Here is a 22,120-nt window from a genome sequence, read left to right as displayed (position 1 = left end):
ATTTTGGTGAAGTGGACTTTTAAGTATTTTCTCGTGTGTCATGCTAGATTCTCGACTTGGGGTGTCCAAGTCTGTTATAGTGGTATTAGAGCTCTACGGAGAATCCGATCCCTTTAGTTAGGAGAAAACATGGAAGATTCAAATGGGCGACCACCACCTTCTGTTGATTCAGAAGAAGAGTACAGGTCACCCCAACCCACGAAGTATGAACGAATGGAGATGTAGTGTCAACGACAGGTTGATGCCTATGCTCGGCAAATGCTCAATATTCTAAAGATCCCCAGTACGTGAAATTTTTGACTCGGCATCCGATTGATGAGATGCATTCTTGATGGCGTACGGCCATTGATTCACCTTTGAAGTTAGCTTTGAAGAAAGCTTGTGTTCCGCGGATGTACACTGAAGATGAATTTGACGACGTAGTCGACAAACGAGTCAACTGACTCTTGAAGACCAAGAAGCATTCGAAGAAACACAGTCAATCAGCAGACTACCTTGGCTACTTGGGTCACAAGTCTACTTTTGCAAATGCACGAAAGACAAAGAAGCGTGTATGCTTGGAGGGCGTGTCCAGTTCTTCCTCATCCTCTTGAGATAGTTCCGACAACTCTTCCTCTTCTGATTCCAGTGACGAGGAGAGAAAGAACAAGAAACGAAGAAAGACTCAGAGATATAGAAACAACAAGAAGAAGGCTAAGAAGAGCAGATTCCCTCCGTAGATCTCTGAAATACTCATCTAGTTCTCAGGAGGCTTCATCCTCTTCTGAGAGTTTGGACTTCGATGAACCGATGTCTTATTTTAAGAGGAAGCAGTTTTCCAAAGCCAACTAATATGAATCTCTCGAGGACGAGCAAAAAATTCAAAGACTTCAAGGAGGGTCGACAAGCACTAAAGTTTAATACTTTTTCAGGTTTCTGAGATACCCACAAAGCCCTTGCTTTTATTCAACAGTTCGACATAGCTTATTTAGGAGGACGCTATTCAAAGCACTCTAAAGTTCAGAGGATAACATCTTGTTTGAAAGGAAATGCGCCCACTCTTTTGTTTAAAAGGAAGCACCGACAAAGTGGGTGCAGTTTAAACCGCTTTTCACTTCCTCTTGGCTCACTCAGGAGTACGAACGTGATGTGGTTACCGCTTGGAATCATCTTCAAATAATTAGGGAGATACTTTGGATACTTGTTGCCAAAGATTTTGGGATACTTTCCAAATGGCCTCTTCTTTTAAAAGATCAATTTTAATGAACATATAGCGATTTTGCTTTGGCCTACCCAAAGAGACATGAGATTACTGCTTACTGCAGAAGTCCAAGTCCATACAACAACTGATGGGACATGCTAAGCAAGGGTTTGCTATGCATTCGGGTACTCTTACGTATCCAACTGATCAATCTTTTTTGACAAGGATCGGGCAGAATTCGAATGAGGGTAAGCGAAGAAGAGGAAAATTTGAGAAAAAGAAAGATACACGCCCCCGACTGACTGATGAACAGCGGGCCGAGTATCTCAAAACGGGGAAGTGCTTTGAATATGGAGAACATGGACGTGTCAGCACGGTGCCCCAAAAAGGCACCCAGACGACATGCTAGAGAGTTCGAAAGCAGCTGAAGAGCACGGGAGAAAAGGAAAGACGAAAGCAGGATTGGTACCAAATTGTGTGGGGACCGACCTTGATCAGATGGATGAAAGTACTAAACTTTGTCGCGCATGGGGCAAAGTGCAAGACAAAGAAGCCCTAATCTTCTTTGATAGAGGAGCCAAGGCCAACTTTATTTCACCCGCGAATCGGCAGCTTGACTTGGAATTACCCTCGAGGAAATGGGGCCACATGTGGAGACTGTTCTAGCGGCACTCGGATGGGATGTTGCCATTACACCCGTCATTGGCAAACTTCGTTTGCATTGTCAGGGGTATCTAGGGCACGAGGACTTTTATATCATGCCTTTGGAAGGGTGTGATGTCCTTCTAGGAATCCCTTGGTTCCACAAGAACAGCACCGTGGTCGATTATAATGCGAGGAAAGCGACTTTGAAGAATGAGAAGGGTTGAGAGATTGTACATGATGTAAAGTTGAAGGGCGAGTCTGTCCCACTTGTATCGGCTTCGGCCGTTTCCAAATGAATGAAATCCGGTCTTTTGTTTACTCGATTTTCTTGAAAGAACTGAATCATGAACAAAGGTCAAATATGTCTGATCTACACCACTTTCTTTGATGACATCGTCGTCTTCTCCAAGAGTGAGGCAGGACACAAACACCACCTATTACAGCTTTTCTAGGCACTGCGGAAGCATAAGTTGGTTATAAATGCGAAAAAGAGCGATTTTTTCTTGCCTGACATACACTTCTTGGGACACATTGTCTTAGTAGAAGGGGTACAAATGGACCCGGCCAAAATTGAGACCATTCGTGATTGGCTTGATGTGAAGAATGATCATGAAGTTTGTAGTTTTGTGTGCTTGTGCTAATATTATCGGCGGTTCATTCGGAAATTTGCAGAGATAGATTCTCCCTTGCATATGTTGGCTTAGAAAGGAATTCCTTTGACTTGGGGACAGACTGAGATTGCAGCCTTTCAGACTCTCAAGGAAATATTGACAACAGGACCAGTTTTGGCTTTGGCGGACTTGCAAAAGCCATTTGAAGTTTACTGTGATGCTTGTGGTCGCAGTTTGGGAGCAGTCTTGATGCAAGAAGGCAATGTCATTGCTTACAAGAGCACGATGTTTTCACGTCTTGAATTGGTTGCACAAATTTACGAGAAAGAGCTGTTGGCAATTATCCATGCTCTTACACAGTGGCGACATTTTCTACTTGGAGCTGATTTTATTGTCTTCACAGACCATCAGAGTTTACCCTACTTCTTGTCGCAGAAGCAACTTTCGGAAAAGCAGATGAGATGGGCTAACATTCTGTCACAGTTTCATTTCCAAATAGTCCATGTTTAGGGACAAAAGAATTTAGTGGCGATGCGTTGTCTCGCAAGCCCTTGCTTCTGACTATTTCTGCGATACATCATGGAAGCTTCGAAGATATGACTGATCAGTACGCCACTGATCATGGTTTTGCAGATATCTTTCACCAATATAGAGTGGGGAGCTAGTTGTAAGCTATTCCATACGGGACGACTACACAGCTTTTGAGGGAAAAGGTTTTGACAGAGTGCCATTGTTTATCTTTTTTGAGCCACCGCGGCATTGATACCATCTTGAAGGGTGCCGAGGCTCAAAAAGGGTGTGGACCAGTTTGTACGCAGTTGTTTGGTATACCAAAGGGTCAAGTTTGATAGGCATAAGGCACCAGGGCTTCTATAGCCTTTACCCATACCCTCGTGTCCTTGGGAAAGCACTACCATGGATTTTATTCTTGATCTTCCAAAGACTCAAAGTGGGCATGATGGCATTTGGACAATCATCGACAACTTCAGTAAACAAGCCCACTTTCGGGTAAAGAAGACGGTCAAGCCTGATCATTTGGCAAGACTGTTTGTTTCACAGATTTTTCGATTACATGGCATGCCTGAGTCTATAGTCTCGGACAGAGACCCCCGATTCACCATCTTGTTTTGGAGGGCAATCTTGGAGAACATTGGTACACGGTTGCAGTTCTCGTCCTCTTTCCACCCACAGACAGACGGTAAGTCTGAGATAGCAAATTTAGTGGTTTTGGATTTATTGAAGTCTTACATTTTGGATCAGAAGACTCAGTGGGAAAAGTACTTTCCCTTGGTGGAATTTGCCTACGACAACAAAGCACATTCATCTACGGGGAAGGTGCCATTTGAAGTAATCTAGGGTGCTGCGAAGGTTCCTCCATTTCTAAGCACCAAAGACAAGATTTTTGGAGCGGATTAATATACGAGAGATCTGGACACTACTTTTGCCAAGGTGCGCGAGGCTCTTGAGAAGTCTCAAGCACGGCATAAGAAAGCAGCCAACAAACATCGACACGACTTGCAGTTGAAGTAAGATGATTGGGTGCTCTTACTGTTTGAGAAGGCATGCCTGAGGAAATGAAAGGGAAAGGAGCGGCTTTTTTCAAAGCTAAGTATGCGATATCATGGCCCTTTCGAGATTCAAGAGACGATAAATGATGTACCCTTCAGACTGAAGTTGCCTGATGCTTGGAAAATTCACAATGCTTTTCATTTGAGTCTCTTAAAACCTTTCAGGGTGAGGTGCCAGTCGACAGGGAGCCTGAGGAGCAACTTGAAGTAGAAGAGAGCGAGGAGATACTCGTTCTAGAACATATATTGGCTCACAAGGAAAGGAAAGTGAAAGGTAAAGTGATACGACAGTTCTTAGTGAAATTCAAGAACTATCTAGCATTGGATGCAAAGTGGATGGAGGAGGAGGACATAGTAGATACTCCTTAGATATTGGAACTTTACCTTGAGGCTTTTGGTCTAGCTTTCGACTATTCCGAGAGATCCCGGAGATCAACATGATTGAATCTACTGTAGACGAGACCACACAAGATGGGAGTCACTCCGATCCTTTGTCAAAGGTTGTCCAGATGGAATAAAGGCACTGATTTTTCTTTTGACTTTAGGGATACTGACAGGCTAACAATATTTTGCTGTATGACTTTATGAAAGAAGTACTTCGACATGGAAATTCCCCTGATTTATGTGTGCTCTCTCATCATGTGAGTTGTGTTTGAGTGCATGTTTGATAGACGAAATGATTGCAACATTTTGGCCTTGAGATTCCAGTTAAGAGGGACATGATAGCAATAAGAATTAGTCAATCTGGACATCAATGATAGATCTAGATGCGATTGCTAAACACGTTGCCGATAGATCATGGTCTAATATCTCGATGAACTTTATGTGATGTGATTTGAATGTTCAATGACTGTCGTCTTTGTGCAAGTGCTGGATTTGTGTCGTCTAGTGCGTCAGTGTCTATTGAACTACTCTGTGGCTTGTGTTTGATTTTGTAGGTGTAATCGAGGACGATCACAATTCTTTCAAGAGGGGGGTATGTCACAAAGTGATGACGTGGCATGCCCACCCGGACAATCCGTGTCAGATAAAAATGATTTATAAGTTGTTTCAACTTATGGGTTCCTTTTTGACAGGGCCCAAGGGACACAAGGCAGTTAAAATAATGCGAGAAACTCAAACTGCGCAAAAGGTGCTGACGTGGCAGGCTGTATAGACGTTCACAAAACACGTTGGCTGTTGATTTGGCATTGTTTACGGAATTCCGCGATTTGTGTTGACAATTTTTCGAGCGCTAGCTTTTGGACGAGACGTTTTTGAGACTTGAAGCTTTTCATGTACTGCTTTTAGAAGGCCATGGTCCCATAAATTGTAACTAGGGCCTCTCTTGTCCCTCAGTTTTACTTGGGAGCGCATTGATCAAAGAGGACCCTCGGATTTGTACTTTGCTCAAGCATTAATATATAATAAAATACGAAAGGGGCGCCAGACCTTGGGGCCACTACCTTTGGGCACGGAACTACGCCGGGCTGTGTGTCATCTCTAATTGAATTGTGATAAATTCTGTGAAGTGGACTTTTAAGTATTTTCTCGTGTGTCAGGCCATATTCTCGACTTGGGGTGTCCAAGTCTGCTACAATTTGGCGGCTGTTTGAGCAAGGTAAGCCTTCATGGGTCTATCTGCTCGTTGGGGAAAATTATGAAAGAAAACATCCAAAACATCAGCCTTCTTGTAATAAAGTTTATTGTTGTTGTAGCCTCAAACGAGGCCTTTGTGGTTGACTTTCACGAGTTCCGAAGATTTTTTTTGTTGGGGGGATCTTCCACTTGTGACTATGCAAGCCCTAACTGCAATGAGGTGAGTGAAAGCCCCATCGAGCGGGGAGCTGCAGGTTCAAGAGCAGTGTGCCACTCTGTTGGTACAACCTCTATAGTTCGTGACACATGCTCTGCGCCTCCCTCATGTCTCGCATATGAAGACTATGAAGCTCGTGAGGAAGTGCTATAAACTGCAACCAGTTCCCAAAATTGCGGGCTAGACCCTTTGCCATAGGACCCCAAGTGACGGTGATCAACCATGTGGCCTCGTTGTGTGCTGACTAGATGGTTCCATGTAAGTGGCTGCCTCAAGCGCTTCTCAATGCGCATGGGCCGGTGCTGCTCAACGCCTCTCTGCAGTTGCTCCCAAGACCGAAGTAGGCTCAAAGAATGTTCCTCCCATTTCCTGCTCAAACCCACTCTGCATAGCTCTATGAAGATCCAGTAGGTGGGGGGCTCCATGGGCCGCCCGTCTGTGGGACTGAGGCATGAATCCGATGAAGCAACAACTCCTTCGAGGGCTCCTCCTCTGGAAGGAGACCTTTGACAAAAAGCTTTCCAAAGAGGACTCTAGTCTACCGTGCTTGGTCGATGATCCCCAACCTATTGGAATGAGAGAACTTATTGGCCCTCGGATATTTTTTTAAACTTGGAGTTGTTTTGCAGATATAATTGATTACTCTTCTAGCAAGGAGGGGTGACACAAACTACTAATGTTTCAAGACACTGAAGACCTAGAGGGTTAGGACTCCTCGAGCCTAACGCTACCCAACTTGCAGATATCGGCCGAGGGGCCTAAAACCTAGCAGAAGCAAAAGAAGCATAAGGATTTACAACTTACCCTATTGAAGCAATATAAAGAAATATTGAAAGGGGTGCCATCGTTTGGGGCCATTGCAATCTTGGAGTGGAACTCCGCCATTCCGTGTCTCGTGTGGATGCTCTCTTCCCTGTTTAGTCGATTGAATTGCTAAACCTCTATCTCAATTTGTTCTTTCAGTTCGCACATGGTGCTCGTTCCATTACACCACAACGGCCTTCTGTGATGAGTCCGCAATAGTCATACATGTCAGAGTGTGTAGCGGAAGGGGGACAGAGAGAGAGAGACAATGATAGAGAGAGAGAGAGAGAGGAGAGAGAGAGAGAGAGAGAGAGAGAGAGAGAGAGAGAGAGAGAGAGAGAGAGAGAGAGAGAGAGAGGAGACATGAGAGGAGACAGATGGTGGAAAGGCTGGCAACCCAATAATGCAAGATGGCAAACTTTGTACAAGACAAGACAATGAGAAAGAGGGTGCCCCCCCTCCTATAAATAGGAAAATAGGGGCTCGTTGGGCAATAATCCTCAATATAGCCCAAAGATGACCCTCCAATATAAATGGGGGAATATGTGACCAAAACAGGTCTAAAATGGGAAATGTGATGAACAACCCTAAGTGTGCCTGAGATCCCTGTCCAACTTACGGGTGGCCAACCCACAACTAAGGGCCAGTGCACGTGAGTGGTGAGGAGCATGTAGACAATGTGCGAAGCATCTGAAGGTGAATGAAATTCTAACACCCCCCTCAACAACAGATGCAGAGAAGCTGTCGAGGAGAATGCAACATGCCTGGTAAATCTGGAGAAGATGTAAATCCTGAGAGAAAAGGATGAGGAGCGCGAGCCAAACAACACGACAAGCCGTACAACACGAATGTGATGATGACCAAGGGTGAGGAAACTCCGATCAAGTCGCACAAGGAAGTTGATGGAGTGGCAAGCTACGGAATGAGTCGCTGAAGAGGATATATATAGGGAAATGACCTAAGATGAGCGTACAATAGCCCATCGGTGATGATCACCACTGATACGGAGGAACCCAATTTAGCAACATGAGACAAGACGGGGAGTATAATGAGGGGACCCCCCTGAAGAGGAACACTCTGACCACGAGGAGAGGAAACTGCTGAGGTGGGAAACCGGTAGCATATCCAAGTCAAAGAAGCTCTAGTAGAAGAGGGAGGGAAAGTAGGAAGAAGAGGCTCAATAGGGAAGGCATCGTCCATTATAGTAGACAAGATGACAGGATAAGCAATCCATCCCTGTGTAGAGACCGCAATATGTGCAATCTTCCGGGAGAAGAGTCGTCTCGAGGTTATATAAGCTGCAATATGATTTGCCACTTCATGGTAGACACACAATATTGGAAAAACGAATCAAAGGAGATGCTGGGGAAAGTCAACCTGTGGGAGCACATCCACCACTGGGGTTTGAACAAAAAATCCAAGAGAGTCGGCAAGTGCAAGTCGTGGAGACACGCGACATAGGAGAAATTTCCCTCTGGGAAAGCAATGGAAGGTGGTGAGGTAAAGGACGGTTGATAGGATGCATTGGGAAGAATGACCGGTGATGTAGAAGTCATAGCCTCGGAATAGACTAGCAAAGCAGGATCATCCATGAGGTCTTCACCGTGTAAGTAGTGCATACGTATGTCCAAATTGCAAGTGGAGGAGCCACAGGACCAAGCAGAAGCAAGGAAGAGGCTCTACCAAGTAGAGGCAAGGCAAAAGAAGTGTCTAACGTGCCAAGTGGCACGGGTCTATCATATAAAGAACCAATGAAGGAGGTGGATATGGCAATCCCAAAGAGAGAGACAACAATTGAGGGAGGGGGAGGGAGGGTTACTGCGGGAGAAGTAGCGGTGGAAAACACAAGCCATGTCCACATAAGTACATGTACCAATCCAATCCTTTGCATCTTCCCGAGGGCAAGAGAGCCTCGAGGAGGGAAGATCTGCAATGTCTCGGGAGATTCGTCCGTTGTGTCAGAACCTATATCTGAGGCCACGTCTCAATGTCGAAGAAGAAGCAAAGCGATCTGAAAACATGCCGTGAAAGCGCCACACCGGTGCGGGTAAGGGGTAAAGACTTGGGATCAGGAAGGGAATCTGAGAAGTCATTGAAGAGGCCAAGGTAAGGTGCTGTCCATGCCAAAAAACACAGCAACAGGGGGACTGAAAACGTTGCTGGAAACAGAATATTCAGCAATTCATGCAATGTCGGGAGACACTAGATGGCGGAGGTTGGGGCAAGAGGATGGGTGGGGCACCAAGTAACCGGCTGAAAATCAGCAAAACAGTCCTAAATCTGAAGTGGAAGTCCAACAGTCGGTACGGGCAGCAATGGAGGAAGCTTCTCGTGGCGGAGGAGATGTAGATCCGGCAGGGAAGAGGAGCATCCAGTCGCTGAGGATACCAAGGCTGAAAAATGCTAGTGTGTGTGCCTCCCTTTTGCAAAACGCTGGGCAGCAAGCAAAAAAACGAAAGGCAGAGAAGATCGACCCCTCTGCTTTGCAAAAACGTTATGCCAGAAAAAACGCTAGGTTGCTGAAAACCACAAGCAGAGTAGAGGGTAGATGAGAAGGCTCTATGAGGTGGAGGAGGATGGTGATGGAGAGGAGAGATGCAGAAGCAAAAACGCCAGCTGGCTGCCCAAAACGCTAGGGTAAGAAAAACGCAGGTAGTAGCCGAGGGTTTCTTTGCGATGGAACTCTCCGCAATGGCCTCCTTGCTGATGGCGATGGCAGATATGGCACCCTTGTGCTCTGATACCATGTTAGTGTGCAGCGGAATAGAGAGAGAGAGAGAGAGAGAGAGAGAGAGAGAGAGAGAGAGAGAGAGAGAGAGAGAGAGGAGATATGAGAGGAGACAGATGGTGGAAAGGCTGCCAGCCCAATAACTCCAGATGGCAAACTCTGTACAAGACAAGACAATGAGAAAGAGGGTGCCCCCCCTCCTATATATAGGAGAATAGGGGCTGGTTGGGCAATAATCCTCACTATAAGCCCAAAGACCTAAAAATATGACCCTTCAATATAAATGGGGGAATATGTGACCAAAACAGGTCTAAAATGGGAAATGTGCTGAACAACCCTAAGTGTGACTGAGATCCCTGTCCAACAGGTGTACGGGTGGCCAACCCACAACCAAGGGCAGTGCACGTGAGTGGTGAGGAGCCTGTAGACAATGTGCGAAGCATCTGGAGGTGAATGAAATTCTAGCAATACCTACCCCTCCTTGAATGCCTTGGCCCAAAGGCAATTGACCAAAGTGTCTCATAGCGACCACACAAGATCTGTCCACAACTTCGAATACGGCTCTCACAAAGATGATACTCTTGAAGCATAACTAGATCTATCATACCAACCACTAGGCATCTCTACATCTCTTGTCTTAGTTGACCCTTTGACATAGAAACTAGGGTCCATCTAGTCCCTGCACATTCCATGAGACAATCCTCATGGGGTCAATGCGAGAAAATTGATGTTGCCGCAACAATTAACTGCACAATCTTCAAGGCTGCTTTGGATGGGGACTAATCTGTCCATGGGGCACTTGTGAAAAATATCACAAGGTTGAGAAATAATATTCCTAGCATGCAAGAGCACAAATGGCCATGGAACGAAGCCAAAATCCAAGGCTAAACATGGCTAGACACAACCTGACATGAAAAACCTGCCTCACATTGGCCGGGCACAGCCACAAAACAACCTTCACTCCCTAACACCTGCCCTTGGGAGAATTTGGGACCGACTGGACGAATCCATAGAGATGCCTGAGCTCTAACACCCCCTCTCAACTCCTAGAAAGGAAGTCGGACCATGAAGGTGGAGTGAGCAATCTGCAAAGAGAGGGTTTCGTGGATGAGGATATCTGCTATAGAACTTGAAGGCCGAATAGTACCTGGCCAATATACCATCGAACCGCTACCCCCAAAAGACGTCCGAGAAGTATAATGTTGTCCGTTGAAAGTAAATTCAGCTCTAATCAAGAATCTCCTCAACTCAACGGACCCACAAGTCGCACAACTAGCTGTAGAAGGTATTGCTGCTGACCACTCCAAGAAAATGCATGAAAATTTGAGGGTAAAGGCATACACTACTGGTATCCGAATCATTTCCCAACTCTTAAGTACTCCACCCTCGAGGAAAGAGTTGAAAACCTGCACCCTCTGGTCATATACCAGATGTTAAAATCTCCAAGCTGCTACGGGAAGTCCAAATCATGGGACAACCGAGGCTACTGGGGAATCAATTGTCAAATGACGAAGAACCAAAGAACTGCACCAACCACCATATACAATGATGAACTGCTAATTGTATCTGAAGGAACTGCAAGAGAAGATTGGCTCCCCTTTTTGAAGAATGCCATGGCTAATTGTAAGTAGTTAACTAATCATGATCCGACTTGTCAGAGATGCACTTTAGAGCCCGAGTCCTTGAGGCTCTGTTTTTGGGTTTGTTCATATGCGCAGCAAAAGTGGATGGCAGTTTGTTGGATGTTGACTAGAGTGGGTATCCATGATGAGTTCGTGACGTGGGGGGACATTTGCATGACTTTTGCAAATTAGGGCACACACCCCTCTTTTCAAGGCTTGTTGACAAATCTGGTCTTCATACTTACTTCCTTAGGATATAGAGCGGGTACTCTATATATGATGCTTGATGCAGGTCACTGCTTGGATTTCTGCCAGCGAGAGAGAGTTTTCACCACGATATGGAGCATCCCACTTTGGACCATGTGGAAGATTTGTGCCCACATTCTCGGCTCAACGAGGCCTTGACTCCAGAGTAACAGGAAACGGGCGGAACATGGCCCTCTCGTTCCCGGAACACGTCTCCCAAGCCGCGCAATTCATCGGAACGGGATCGGGAACACAACGTCATTCCCTTCCCAAGCATAACCGGAACGGGGCCCATAACGGCAGCATCCGGAACACTCAAGTTTGAAACATGGCTGTTTGGGGCAGCGCTTTTGAACTTTTTTGGAGGGGGTGTCCTTCCCATCCTCTCCTATATAAAGAAGGGCTTTAAATCCTCTCTCTCAAGCTCTCAACCTCACCCTCTCCCTTAAGTCTCTCTCTCCCTCTCCCTCAATGCTTCAAAGTTTTAAGCCTCAAGCTCTCAACCTCGCCCTCTCCCTCTCCCTCGGGCCTCAAGGCTCAAGCTCCATCTCTCCCTCAAGGTTCACTCTCGAGTCTTAAGCTCCAGCTGGCATCCCTCCCTTGTGTAAGCCTTGAGCGCTATTGAAAAGCATGTCTCAATTGGATTCTACTTGGACTAATTGGTGTGTGTGGCTCCCTACTAACATATAGGTTGAATCCAGTTTGATTAAAGCATATTTTACGTTTACCGTTCTGGCCCCCGTTCCCATTACGGCCCCCCGGGGACCCCCCGTTCCAGATTCCCCCCGTTCCCGTTCCCTATTCCCGTCCCGTGTAAGTTTGCTTGATTCAGTTTATAGGTTAACGGCCACGAGTGCTGCGGACGTAGGATGAAGAGGCGCTGGGGTGATGCGTGCAAGAGAAGAGGGTAAGCCGAGCTGGTATGTGGGGGGGGTGTAGGGAGTGCATGGGGAATGATGTGGCAGAGCAGCAACAGCAAGCAGCGTTTGAAACCATTGGACAGATAAAGTTATCTCTTGATCTCAAGTTTATTTTTGTTTCAGATTGATTACACATGCTGTATAATGTCATCTTTCTCATCTGGTTTGGGAACTTTCCAAGCATAAGAATCTATTCATGAGTCTTATTTAAAATACCTACCTCTGATTGTGCTTATAATCTTTCTTATGTAACATAATATATTATATCGTATCATAAATATGTGAAAACTTTTGGTGCTTTTTTTTGGGTAGAAAATACACGCAGAGTATCAAAAAACCTGAACCATGATGGCAAAACTGGCGATGATTTGCTGATTAATCGAGTGGATGTCTTGGTTCCTGAAGTTATTCAGGTAGGCCTTAGATGGTAACCTTCAATTCAACAATCATGCTGTACATCTAAATTATTAGTCAAATTCCCTGCTTGAAACTACAGTCTACAGAAAAGGTTCTTCTGCTGCAATACATGGATGGCGTCCGTCTCAGTGATGTGGCTGCTCTAGATGAGCTCGGTGTTGACAAGCAAACCTTGGTGGAGACTATAACACGCTCTTATGCCCATCAAATTTATGTAGACGGATTTTTCAATGGGGATCCACATCCAGGTATGAACATTTATTATCAGACCATTGGTAATCAGGATCCTTAATATCTGTGTAAATTGTTTCATGTTGCCCTGATATATATGCATTACACTAGGTAACTTTCTGGTGAGCAAAACACCTCCTCACCAGCCCATCCTCTTGGATTTTGGTTTAACCAAGGATTTATCAACAACAATGAAGCAAGGGCTTGCAAAGATGCTCCTTGCAGCTGCAGAAGTAACTTCGTACTTTATCATAATTGATTGTTGTCATGCTATTTATCTTCAGTAAGATCAGATAGGCTGTTATTTTTGGCAATAGGGCAATTTTCTCAAGAAGTAAAGTCTGATATTGACAATAGGCTGTTTTCTCTTGAATTTACATTTGTACAAAGACATATTGTCATCCACGGGAAGGGAAATAGATGTTTCAGCCTGTATCACTATGCACTACGTACACAATTAGCCAAGAATACACAAAAACTGTATTGCTGGTACCACGGGTCCATTATTCTGCACATTTGGCTCGCTGCTGCTTCACCTGACTGCCTCTGCTCTGCCTATTGATTCTGTTCCTGGCCCACAGACCCCACCCCACCCCCCCCCCCCCCCCCCCCCCCCCCCCCCCACCTTCCCGAAAAAAAAAAAAAAAAAAACCCAACCCGGGCTGTAAACCTCGATGCATCCATGGAAAGTGTCACGTAATAGTAAGCAAATCAGGACATGATTGCAGCACCTTAGTGGAACTGCAAACAAATGACAACCAAAAACAGACTAAATAAAACTTAAGTGTGGGTAAAAGAACTTGTTCGGGAGTAATGAAACGAGTGAAAGGATCCCTGTGCGCTGCTGGAACTGAAAGTAATTTTTGAGTTAATAGTGCACCATGTTCATGCTGCATATCTCAACCAAGCAAGGAAAAAGTGCATGACCTTGGAGCGACTAAACCCTCTAAACAAAGTCCTTGCTGAGTTTTAATGTCTAAGCTTTACATAAGTTTAAGCTTCTCGTGATATGTACTCTTTGAGGGGGCATTTTGCTTTTAAAGACAAGTAACTTTTTCGGGTCAAGCTTTTGTCCCAGAATTGAAGTGCTCTTGGGGGTCCAGGTGACAGATTTGTGAGCTCTCAAGTTGGCAAACTCAGTTAGACACTAAGAACTTGTGAGCTAGAAAAGTCGTGTAGTGTAAGCAAGGAGAGCCACTCGAGCAAATGTGTTTTCTATTGACGCCTTGTGCCTGTAGTTTAATGTAAAAAAAATGTTGAAAGGGGTGCAATGTTCGGTGTGGTTGCTTCTTCACCAAGTGGTGGTCTCGCCGCATGGAATGAGCTGCTCTATATGTGTTTTGCAACTTCTGTTCTTCTTGGTATGGGAGCCCCAAATTTCTGTGTGTTTTGCTATTTATAGGGGGATCATGCAGCATTACTCTCAGCATTTGCTGAGATGGGTTTGACCTTACGCTTGGACATGCCAGAGGATGCTATGGAAATCACAAACTACTTTTTCAGACGAGCAATTCCTGCTAAAGAGTCGGTTGTAAGTATGCCATCTTTGATTAGGAAGTTATCTCAGTTAATTGTTATGGAGTCTATCGAGCTTCTTATGAAAAATAAAGCCTTCGTAACAGAGGATAAATCATTCAAAGTTCTTGTTTTGGTACAGGAAGATTTCAAAGTACACTCCAAGGAAGCAGAACAGCGCATGAAACGCCTTCAGGAGAGAATGAAACAGGAAAACAGCAGCAGGAGCAAAAAAAGTTCGCATCGCAATCCTGTATGCATTTTTCCTCAAACTTTTGGTCCCAATTATGTTAGTTAAAATTATGACCATGGTTACTGTAAATGATCTTTAGGAAAATGTCATTTCATCCTTGGTAATTTGATTGTTAGTTGTTCAATGGGTCGATTGTGGAGCTTTCACTATTAAATTTCCTGGCAGAAAATCTTTAAGCAGACTATCTAGGATGTTGCTAGCATGTGACAACCTAGAGATGCATGAGATCTCTTTGCGCTTTGTCATTGTTAAATGTCCTGGATCTGTTCCTTCTCTCCCTTTTGAAAAGGCTCAATTATTCACTGCTAACATTAGGTGCAAAGATGAGATTTTACGTGCGCGCGTTCACACACAGATGCACGCACGCCCTGCACTGTTATGTGTGTGTGTGTGTATAATTGAGAGAGAGTAGGCTCAAAATCAAGGTTGCATAGGTATGTACGTACCTACCTTTCGTACGGTACAACCGTACGGTACGATAAGGTACGGTACCGTACTGTGCTACAGTTTAAAAAAACCTGAAAGTGCAGTGTTAGTGTGCGGACCTGGAACGCGAGCCGATTTGGGGCCTTTTGGTGGTTTGGAATGCTAATAGGCTAATAGCCCAAGGCTGTATGCTTTATACTCACTGCACGTAACTTTCCAGAGAGCAACAGAGACTGCAAAGAAGTTCATAGACAGGAATCAGGAGTTCGCAATGTCCTTGATGATGGGGGCATGCTCTCTACCGACGATTCATCTTCAGCAATTGACACAGACTTTTGAGGCTATAGGCATGCCGCCTAATAGCCTATGTGCATGCTTTGGAGAGAAGCAGACTTTTATTGTGTTTCATTATTTTGTTTCAATTTGTATGGCATATACGGCTGATGCCATAGACATTATGGTTGTAATTGAGTTTGGACGGTTGTACCTGTGTTTCATTGTTTTGTTTTTAGTTTGTCTGGGATTTACAGTGCCGGCTTTTGGCTGACGCCAGAGACAGTATGCTTGTAGTTGAACTTGGTTTTATGATTTATCATTGAGGCTTGAGGCATTTAAGTTTTATGTCCAATTGTCAATATGTTCATTTTCAGCATTGTAATTTGTAATGTAAAATTGTTTTTGAGTCTATGGTTTTTTCAGTAAAACATGAGTTTTTTACAAATGGTGCGTACCCATTACGTACCTGAAAGGTGGTTCAGTACGGAAGTACATTTCGTACGTACCTAAAACATGCCGTACACTACGTATCTTTCCACCTTGCTCAAAATCGAATCACTTGATTATGCATTCTACTAATCATTGAAGTGAGATTACAATGGTTCACACCTCTTGCTTACACACATGTTACTTCCATAAAATGTCTCATTAATGCACTCACATGATGTGCATGTCTAGGGCTTACATAGCCTACGACTCATCATCGTAGTTGTCATCCAAGTTTTCATCCTAGTTGGCTTGAGCGAGCTCTCACTACTCATTTCATGACTAGTTTGCTAGTGCTAGGCTTGTTGCCAAGGAGCATGTTGTGCACTACTTTTCTAACATAGTAATGTAGACGGACACACACACACACACACACACACACACACACACACACACACACACACACACACACACACACACACACACACACACATTGGGCATAAGGATCAGCACTTCCGAGGTCTCCCTGGATGCAACCACATGCACAAATGCAATGCAAACATAGATTCCTCGCGGAAAGGCGTTTGCTCTTCCTCGAAAACACGTTAAAATATTCCGCTTTCTGAGAAAAGCTTCTCAAAACCCATCTTTATTCTTGTGCTTGCGTCTCTACGCATATTCCTCTTTCCAGTTCGGGTTTCCTGCCAGACCAACGAAATCTTCCCTTTCCCATGCTCCTGTCACCCCATCACGTGAGCATCAAGGATATTCGTTTCCCGATCTCTCCTAGCGAACTAAGGTAAACCCCCTTCGTGATGCTTAATGTCACCCAATCATATGACGCATCAGAGTTTTGCGTTCCTGATGGCTTTTAATAATTCCAGTAGATCTACAATTCCTAACCTTTCGATTCAAGTGCACATAAAGAAATTACTCGAGAAAATAAGAAAATAAGATAATAGTCCATAGCAACATCCCTCTGGCTTCTAAACAATTGTCCTCAACTGTATTGCTTGTACATATCCTTCCAGAGTCTCGAGATAGGATGCTAATTCCTGCTCGGTCATCCGTTGAGCATCTAGAGTAGAATAATTCGTAAACTTTCCTAAATACTTCCATGTAATCTTCCCGGACTGAAGTGGCCGCTCTTGATGATGAATGATCTGCTCCGGTTGGAGTATTTCTTCCGTTTCCTCAACCTCAAGAGGTTCCTCAACAATAGGCTGACTTGGAGGTGGTCCCACATATGGCCGGAGTAAACTAACATGGAAAGCATTGTGGATCTTTCAATTAGATGGTAAGTCTAATCGGAACGTCACATGGTTCACTTGGTCAATTATCTTAAACGGCCCATAATAGCGATTGGAAAGTTTTACCACTTTCTTTTTATGAGTCGCTTGTTTCTTTAGTTTTGCCTACTCAAACTTGAGTAAGACTAATTGACCGACTGTTTAAGTCCAGATTCCTTCTGTGCTTGTCTGCAGCTTTCTTATGTTTTTCCTGAGAGCGCAAAATTGCTCTCTTAACTTGCCCCTAGGTTGTGTCCAAATCTCAGACAAACTCATCTGTTGCGAAATTCTTATCCTTAGTGACAAGGATTGGTGGAACCAAAGGCTTACCATAGAGAGTCTCAAAAGGTGCTTTCCTAGTAGACGAATGCACGGTATATTTATACGCGTACTCAATAAGGGGCAAATACTTCTCCCAGTCGGATTGTCTTTCTGACACACAAGATTTTAGTATATCCAATATTGTGGAATTAGCGATCTCACTTTGCCCATCCGTTTGAGGATGATATGCAGAAGAAAAATTCAAGTTCGTGTCAAGGTTATCAAATAAGGCACGCCAACAGTTGCTTGTCATGCGAGGATCTCGATCACTCACAATAGACTTGGGCAGCCCATGATGCTTAAAGATCTGTGCTAGAAAAATTCTAGCCATATGATTTGCTTTGATTGTTTTCTTGACTGGAATAAAATGAGCTTGCTTGCTAAATTTGTCCACGATGGTCCAAATTGCATCATTTCCAGTTTGAGTCTTTGGGAGATTCATAATAAAATCCATGGCAATACTCTCCCCGGGTTGATCAGGCACAGGTAAAGGTTGGAGTAACCCAGGCGTCTTATGCCGCTCATACTATACTTTTTGGCAAACCAAGCATTCCCTGACATATTGATCAATATCGGCTTTACGGCTTGGCCAAAAGAAATATCTTTCCAATGCTATGTCCTAGGGAGAATTCCCCAATGACCCGCATAAGGTGAAGCATGTGCTTCTTCCATGATTTTCTTTCTCAATGGTTCTGCCATGCAAATTGCTTGGTGTTGATAGAGATAACCATCCCGAATAGAATAGGGATATTCATCCTCTCCATGGTGTAACTTATTCCAAATGGAGGAGAAGTCTGAGTCATTCGGATACAACTCTGGATGTCATTCTAGTTCTTGGTGATACACAGAAGTAACAGCGTTCACTCTAAGCCGTTTAGACAATGCGGCTGCAACCACATTCTTACTCTGAGCCGTGTGGAGGATTTGAAAGTGAAACATGGACAAAAAGTTGGTCCATCACATTTGCTTCTCAGATAATTTCTGTTGCGTAAGAAAATACCGCAAACTCTGGTGATCGGTTTTGATCACAAAATCCGCTCCTAGAAGATAATGCTTCTAGGTAGACAAGGTGTGGATCACAACCATAAGTTCCTTCTCGTAGATCGAGGCATGCAATTCTGCTTAAGTCATCTACTTTCATAAGCCACTGCATGGGCTTCTTGGTTAAGCACTGCACCGAAGCAATCACCCGAAGCATCGTAGTGAACCTCGAATGGTTTCCTTAAGTCTGACGCTATCAAAATAGGTCCATATCTCAATAGGTACTTTAGTCTATCAAAGGCACCCTGTTGTCTCGATCCCCACTTGAAAGGGATCTTTTTCCTTGTTAGGTCATGAAGTGGTCCTGCTACTTGAGCAAAGCCTACGATAAACCTCCGATAGTAGGAACACAATCCCAAAAAACTTCGTACATCATGTACCGTAGTGGGAGTTGGCCAATCTTGCACTACTTGGATCTTTGCGAGATCCATTTTCACTTGGTTGTGTGAGACTATATGGCCGAGATAGTGTATCTCAGTGAGGAAGAACTCACTCTTCTTTGCATTCACATGCAACTCATGCTTTCGCAATTCCTGAAACACCATGTCCAAGTGCTTCCGATTTTCTTCCTGAGTCTTTGAAAAGGCGAGTATGTCATCAAAGAACACTCCTGTGAAAGCTCGGTGTGGGTTGAAAATTCGATCCATCATTCGATTGAATGTGGCAAAATTCATAAAGTCCAAAAGTTGTGCGAAAGGCAGTCGACTTTATGAACATCCTCGGGGGCTATGCGTATCTGATGATACCCACTTTTTAAGTCAATGCGACTAAAGATGCTTGCTCCCTGCAACTTATTGAGAATATCATCAATCCGGTGTATCGAAAAGCGATTCTTGATAGTGATCTTGTTTAGAGATCGATAATGTATGCACATTCAAAACGTGCCGTCTTCTTCTGCACCAGTAGAACTGGAGAGCAGTAAGGCGAAGTACTTGGTCGTACTAGACCTTTTTCCAGAAGCTCATTGACTTGCTTCAAAATTTTCTCTTGCTGAGCAAGACTAACCCAATAAGGGGGTAGGTTTGGGGGAGAGCTACCTGGTACGAGATCAATGCGATGATCTTCCAAACGTTCCGTAGGTAGATTGTCTGGTAGAGTATACGTGAAACAATCTTTACACTTTTCAAGAAATTGAAAACGTTTAATTTCCAAACTAGAGAGCAAACCCTTATTAGTTTTATCTCTTTTAGGTGCGAAAATCAAGTAAGCAGAAACGCACTTCTTTATTTCCTTCGTAATAGAGATATGGCTTACAATAGGGAATAGCTAATCCCCTTGCATCAACAAAAATTTTAATATTCAGACCAGTTGCATATGCTAATGCCATGGCATACCCAAGATGATATCACATCCCTCGATGGGTGTCATCAAAAAGCATTCGTGGTCCTTGTATTCACCAATCCGAAGATTGAGTTGTCCTTGCACGGGAGTTGCATTGGTGGGCAACCCCTCGAATGCCAATCCGGAAGTGATCGGAGTTCCAAGCTGAGCCGGTGTAAGGCCCAAGCATTCTGCAGTTTCCAGTGAGATGAAGTTGTCCGTCGATCCAGGGTCGTAGAGGATCAACACCCGTTGGTTGTTTACAAATTCCCAGCCTTTAAGGAGCTTGCGCTTCCCTTTCTCAGTTCTTGTATTCCCTTGCACATCAGGATTGGAATTGAAGCTCGGTGGAGCATGTTTGTTCTTCGAAGATGGTTGTTCCTGCCGTTGCTGCCGAACAGGGCAGCCGTGCTTCATGTGTCCTTTCTCACCACAGTATAAGCACCTTCCTTGTTCTTTGAAGGTCTGTACTTGGTTCAACGTGAGATACTTAAGCCGTTTTCCGGTACCCTCTGGCTTCTTAGGTTGATCCGGGTCCTTTGGGGAACGCTTTTTACCTTGGTTGCCATGGTCATCATAAACCGTTCTTTGCCTTGCACGGTATGTGCTATGTTCCATCCGTTTGGGAGTACCAGTGGAATGTAAATCCTCGGCAATGATTGCTAACTCCATCATCCGTTGAAGGGTGTCATGTGGGTACACCTTCATGCTCTTCTGAAGCGGTGGTTGAAGACGTGCTTCAAACTTTTGCATCTTTTCCTCGTTTGATATCTTCATAAAAGGCGTAACTTTCAGAAGAACCGACCAAAATCTGTCAACATAAGCCGTGACTTTCTCTTGTTCCTTCTGGGCGAGCAAGTCCCATTCCTTCCAAATGGCCTTCTCGAAATCAGGTGGAAGAAATTGTTCATAGAATTTATCTTTGAATCGAGCCCAGGTTCTGGCTTGAGTACCTTCTTCCAGAATTTTGGCTAGCCACCAGTTGCTTGTAGTCTCCTTGAGATGCATCCCAACATGGGACAACGTGGATTTTTCAGTAAAGTTCCTTGTAAGGTGCAACGGTAGTGAATGTTGAACTTTTTTGAAGATGAGTGCTCCGAACTGTGCTCAAGGGTTCCTTTTACTTACGTAAGGGAGAGCCTTCCGTTCCCTTAGTGAGAGAGTGCAAATGATCACAAACAAAGTGAATAACATTGTGAATGAAGGTGTTGAGACTGAGAGAAAGAGAGAGAAGAATACGACACTAGAATCTTGTCAAACCCTCCTCCAAGGGTCCCACTCTCTATGGCGAGAGAGGTCTATGCTATTGATTGCACAATTCTCGTACAATGGTCTAAATGTAATGGACTTGCCGATGATGCCGACGATGTCGACGGCGATGATGACGACGAGGAGACGGGCTGAAAATTGAAAATGCTAGGGGCTGAAATTTGCAAATCTTGTATCTTTTGAATTATGAAACTGTGTTGGTGACGACGACCCGCTGAAAATGCAGATGCTGAAATCTGCAAATAGCGGGCTGAATCTGCAAACGCTTGCTGATCTGACCGTGTGGCGGGGATCTGCTGCGGAAAGGTGAGATCTACGAGGTTTGGGGGCTGCGTTGCGGAATCTAACTGCTGAAAATGCAAAACGTTGATGCAAAAGGATGTTCTGTCGCCATGAAACTGTAAACGCTAGGGCTGATCTGCTGTTCCCAAAACGCTAGGGCTGGTGATGGTATTTGCTGCAAAACGCTAGAGAATCTGCTAATGCTTGGCTGATCTGCAACTTGCAAAACGTTGGGGCTGATTTGCAGTTGATGAAAAGGCTGGGCTGTTCTTGATGGTTGGAAACGCTAGGTTGTCTTGCCAGGGGTCTTGCTGAGAAGGTGCACTATCAGACACTTGGTCCCTGTTGCCTCTTCTGCCAGAAAGTGCTAGTGCTAGCTTTTCTTATATATTGACTTAGCCAGTTGCCCTACCCAGTTTCCCAATAAAGTCACTTATTAATAATAAGTGAAAAATGGCTAAAATAGGGAAAACGGGTTCTATGCACTGTAAAATGCTCCTGATGGGTATTGACTGTAATCTGATGATCATGTTGTGTGTAACCAGAGGAAATGCAACTACTCTAAGTGTCTGGATATGCACGGTCTGCGAACAGACTCACAAAGGTGCCATAACACTTCCTAAGCTAACTGAACTCTAGACATGAAGTAGCTTGTCCACCTGCACATAGGGTTAGATGTCCACGTGACATCCCCTCCTTTTCAAAGTGAGGTACTGGTACAGAACTTGTCACGTGACACATCCCAACCCTATGTGTCCGTGGACAAGCTACACCACAACAGGGTTCAGTCAGTCTAGTCAGTTTAGATTAGCAGTGATCTGGCACTTTTGTGAGTCTATTCGTAGACCGTGCATGCCCAGTCACTTAGCATAGATGCATATCCTCCGGTTGCACACAACATGATCATCCGTATTTCCTTCAAAATCCATCAGATT

General features: G+C 44.5%; 1 protein-coding gene across 4 annotated transcripts in view; it reads left to right on the top strand.

Moving 5' to 3' along the window:
• Window positions 1-22,120, top strand: part of LOC147460676 (ABC1 family protein) — a 140,504-nt gene that overhangs the window by 26,605 nt on the left and 91,779 nt on the right. For all 4 annotated transcript variants that reach the window (XM_086508399.1, XM_086508396.1, XM_086508397.1 and 1 more), the window contains exons 7-11: window positions 12,432-12,532; window positions 12,616-12,784; window positions 12,879-13,000; window positions 14,170-14,298; window positions 14,425-14,535. In XM_086508399.1, the coding sequence (XP_086364525.1) occupies window positions 12,432-12,532; window positions 12,616-12,784; window positions 12,879-13,000; window positions 14,170-14,298; window positions 14,425-14,535 (632 nt within the window). The remainder of the gene's footprint in view (window positions 1-12,431; window positions 12,533-12,615; window positions 12,785-12,878; window positions 13,001-14,169; window positions 14,299-14,424; window positions 14,536-22,120) is intronic.

The sequence above is a fragment of the Adiantum capillus-veneris genome, chromosome 3, assembly GCF_014529385.1.
Source record: "Adiantum capillus-veneris isolate H3 chromosome 3, ASM1452938v2, whole genome shotgun sequence".
NCBI lineage: Eukaryota > Viridiplantae > Streptophyta > Polypodiopsida > Polypodiales > Pteridaceae > Adiantum > Adiantum capillus-veneris.
The sequence above is the reverse complement of the archived record's forward strand: the minus strand, read 5'-3'. Positions and strand labels throughout refer to the sequence as shown.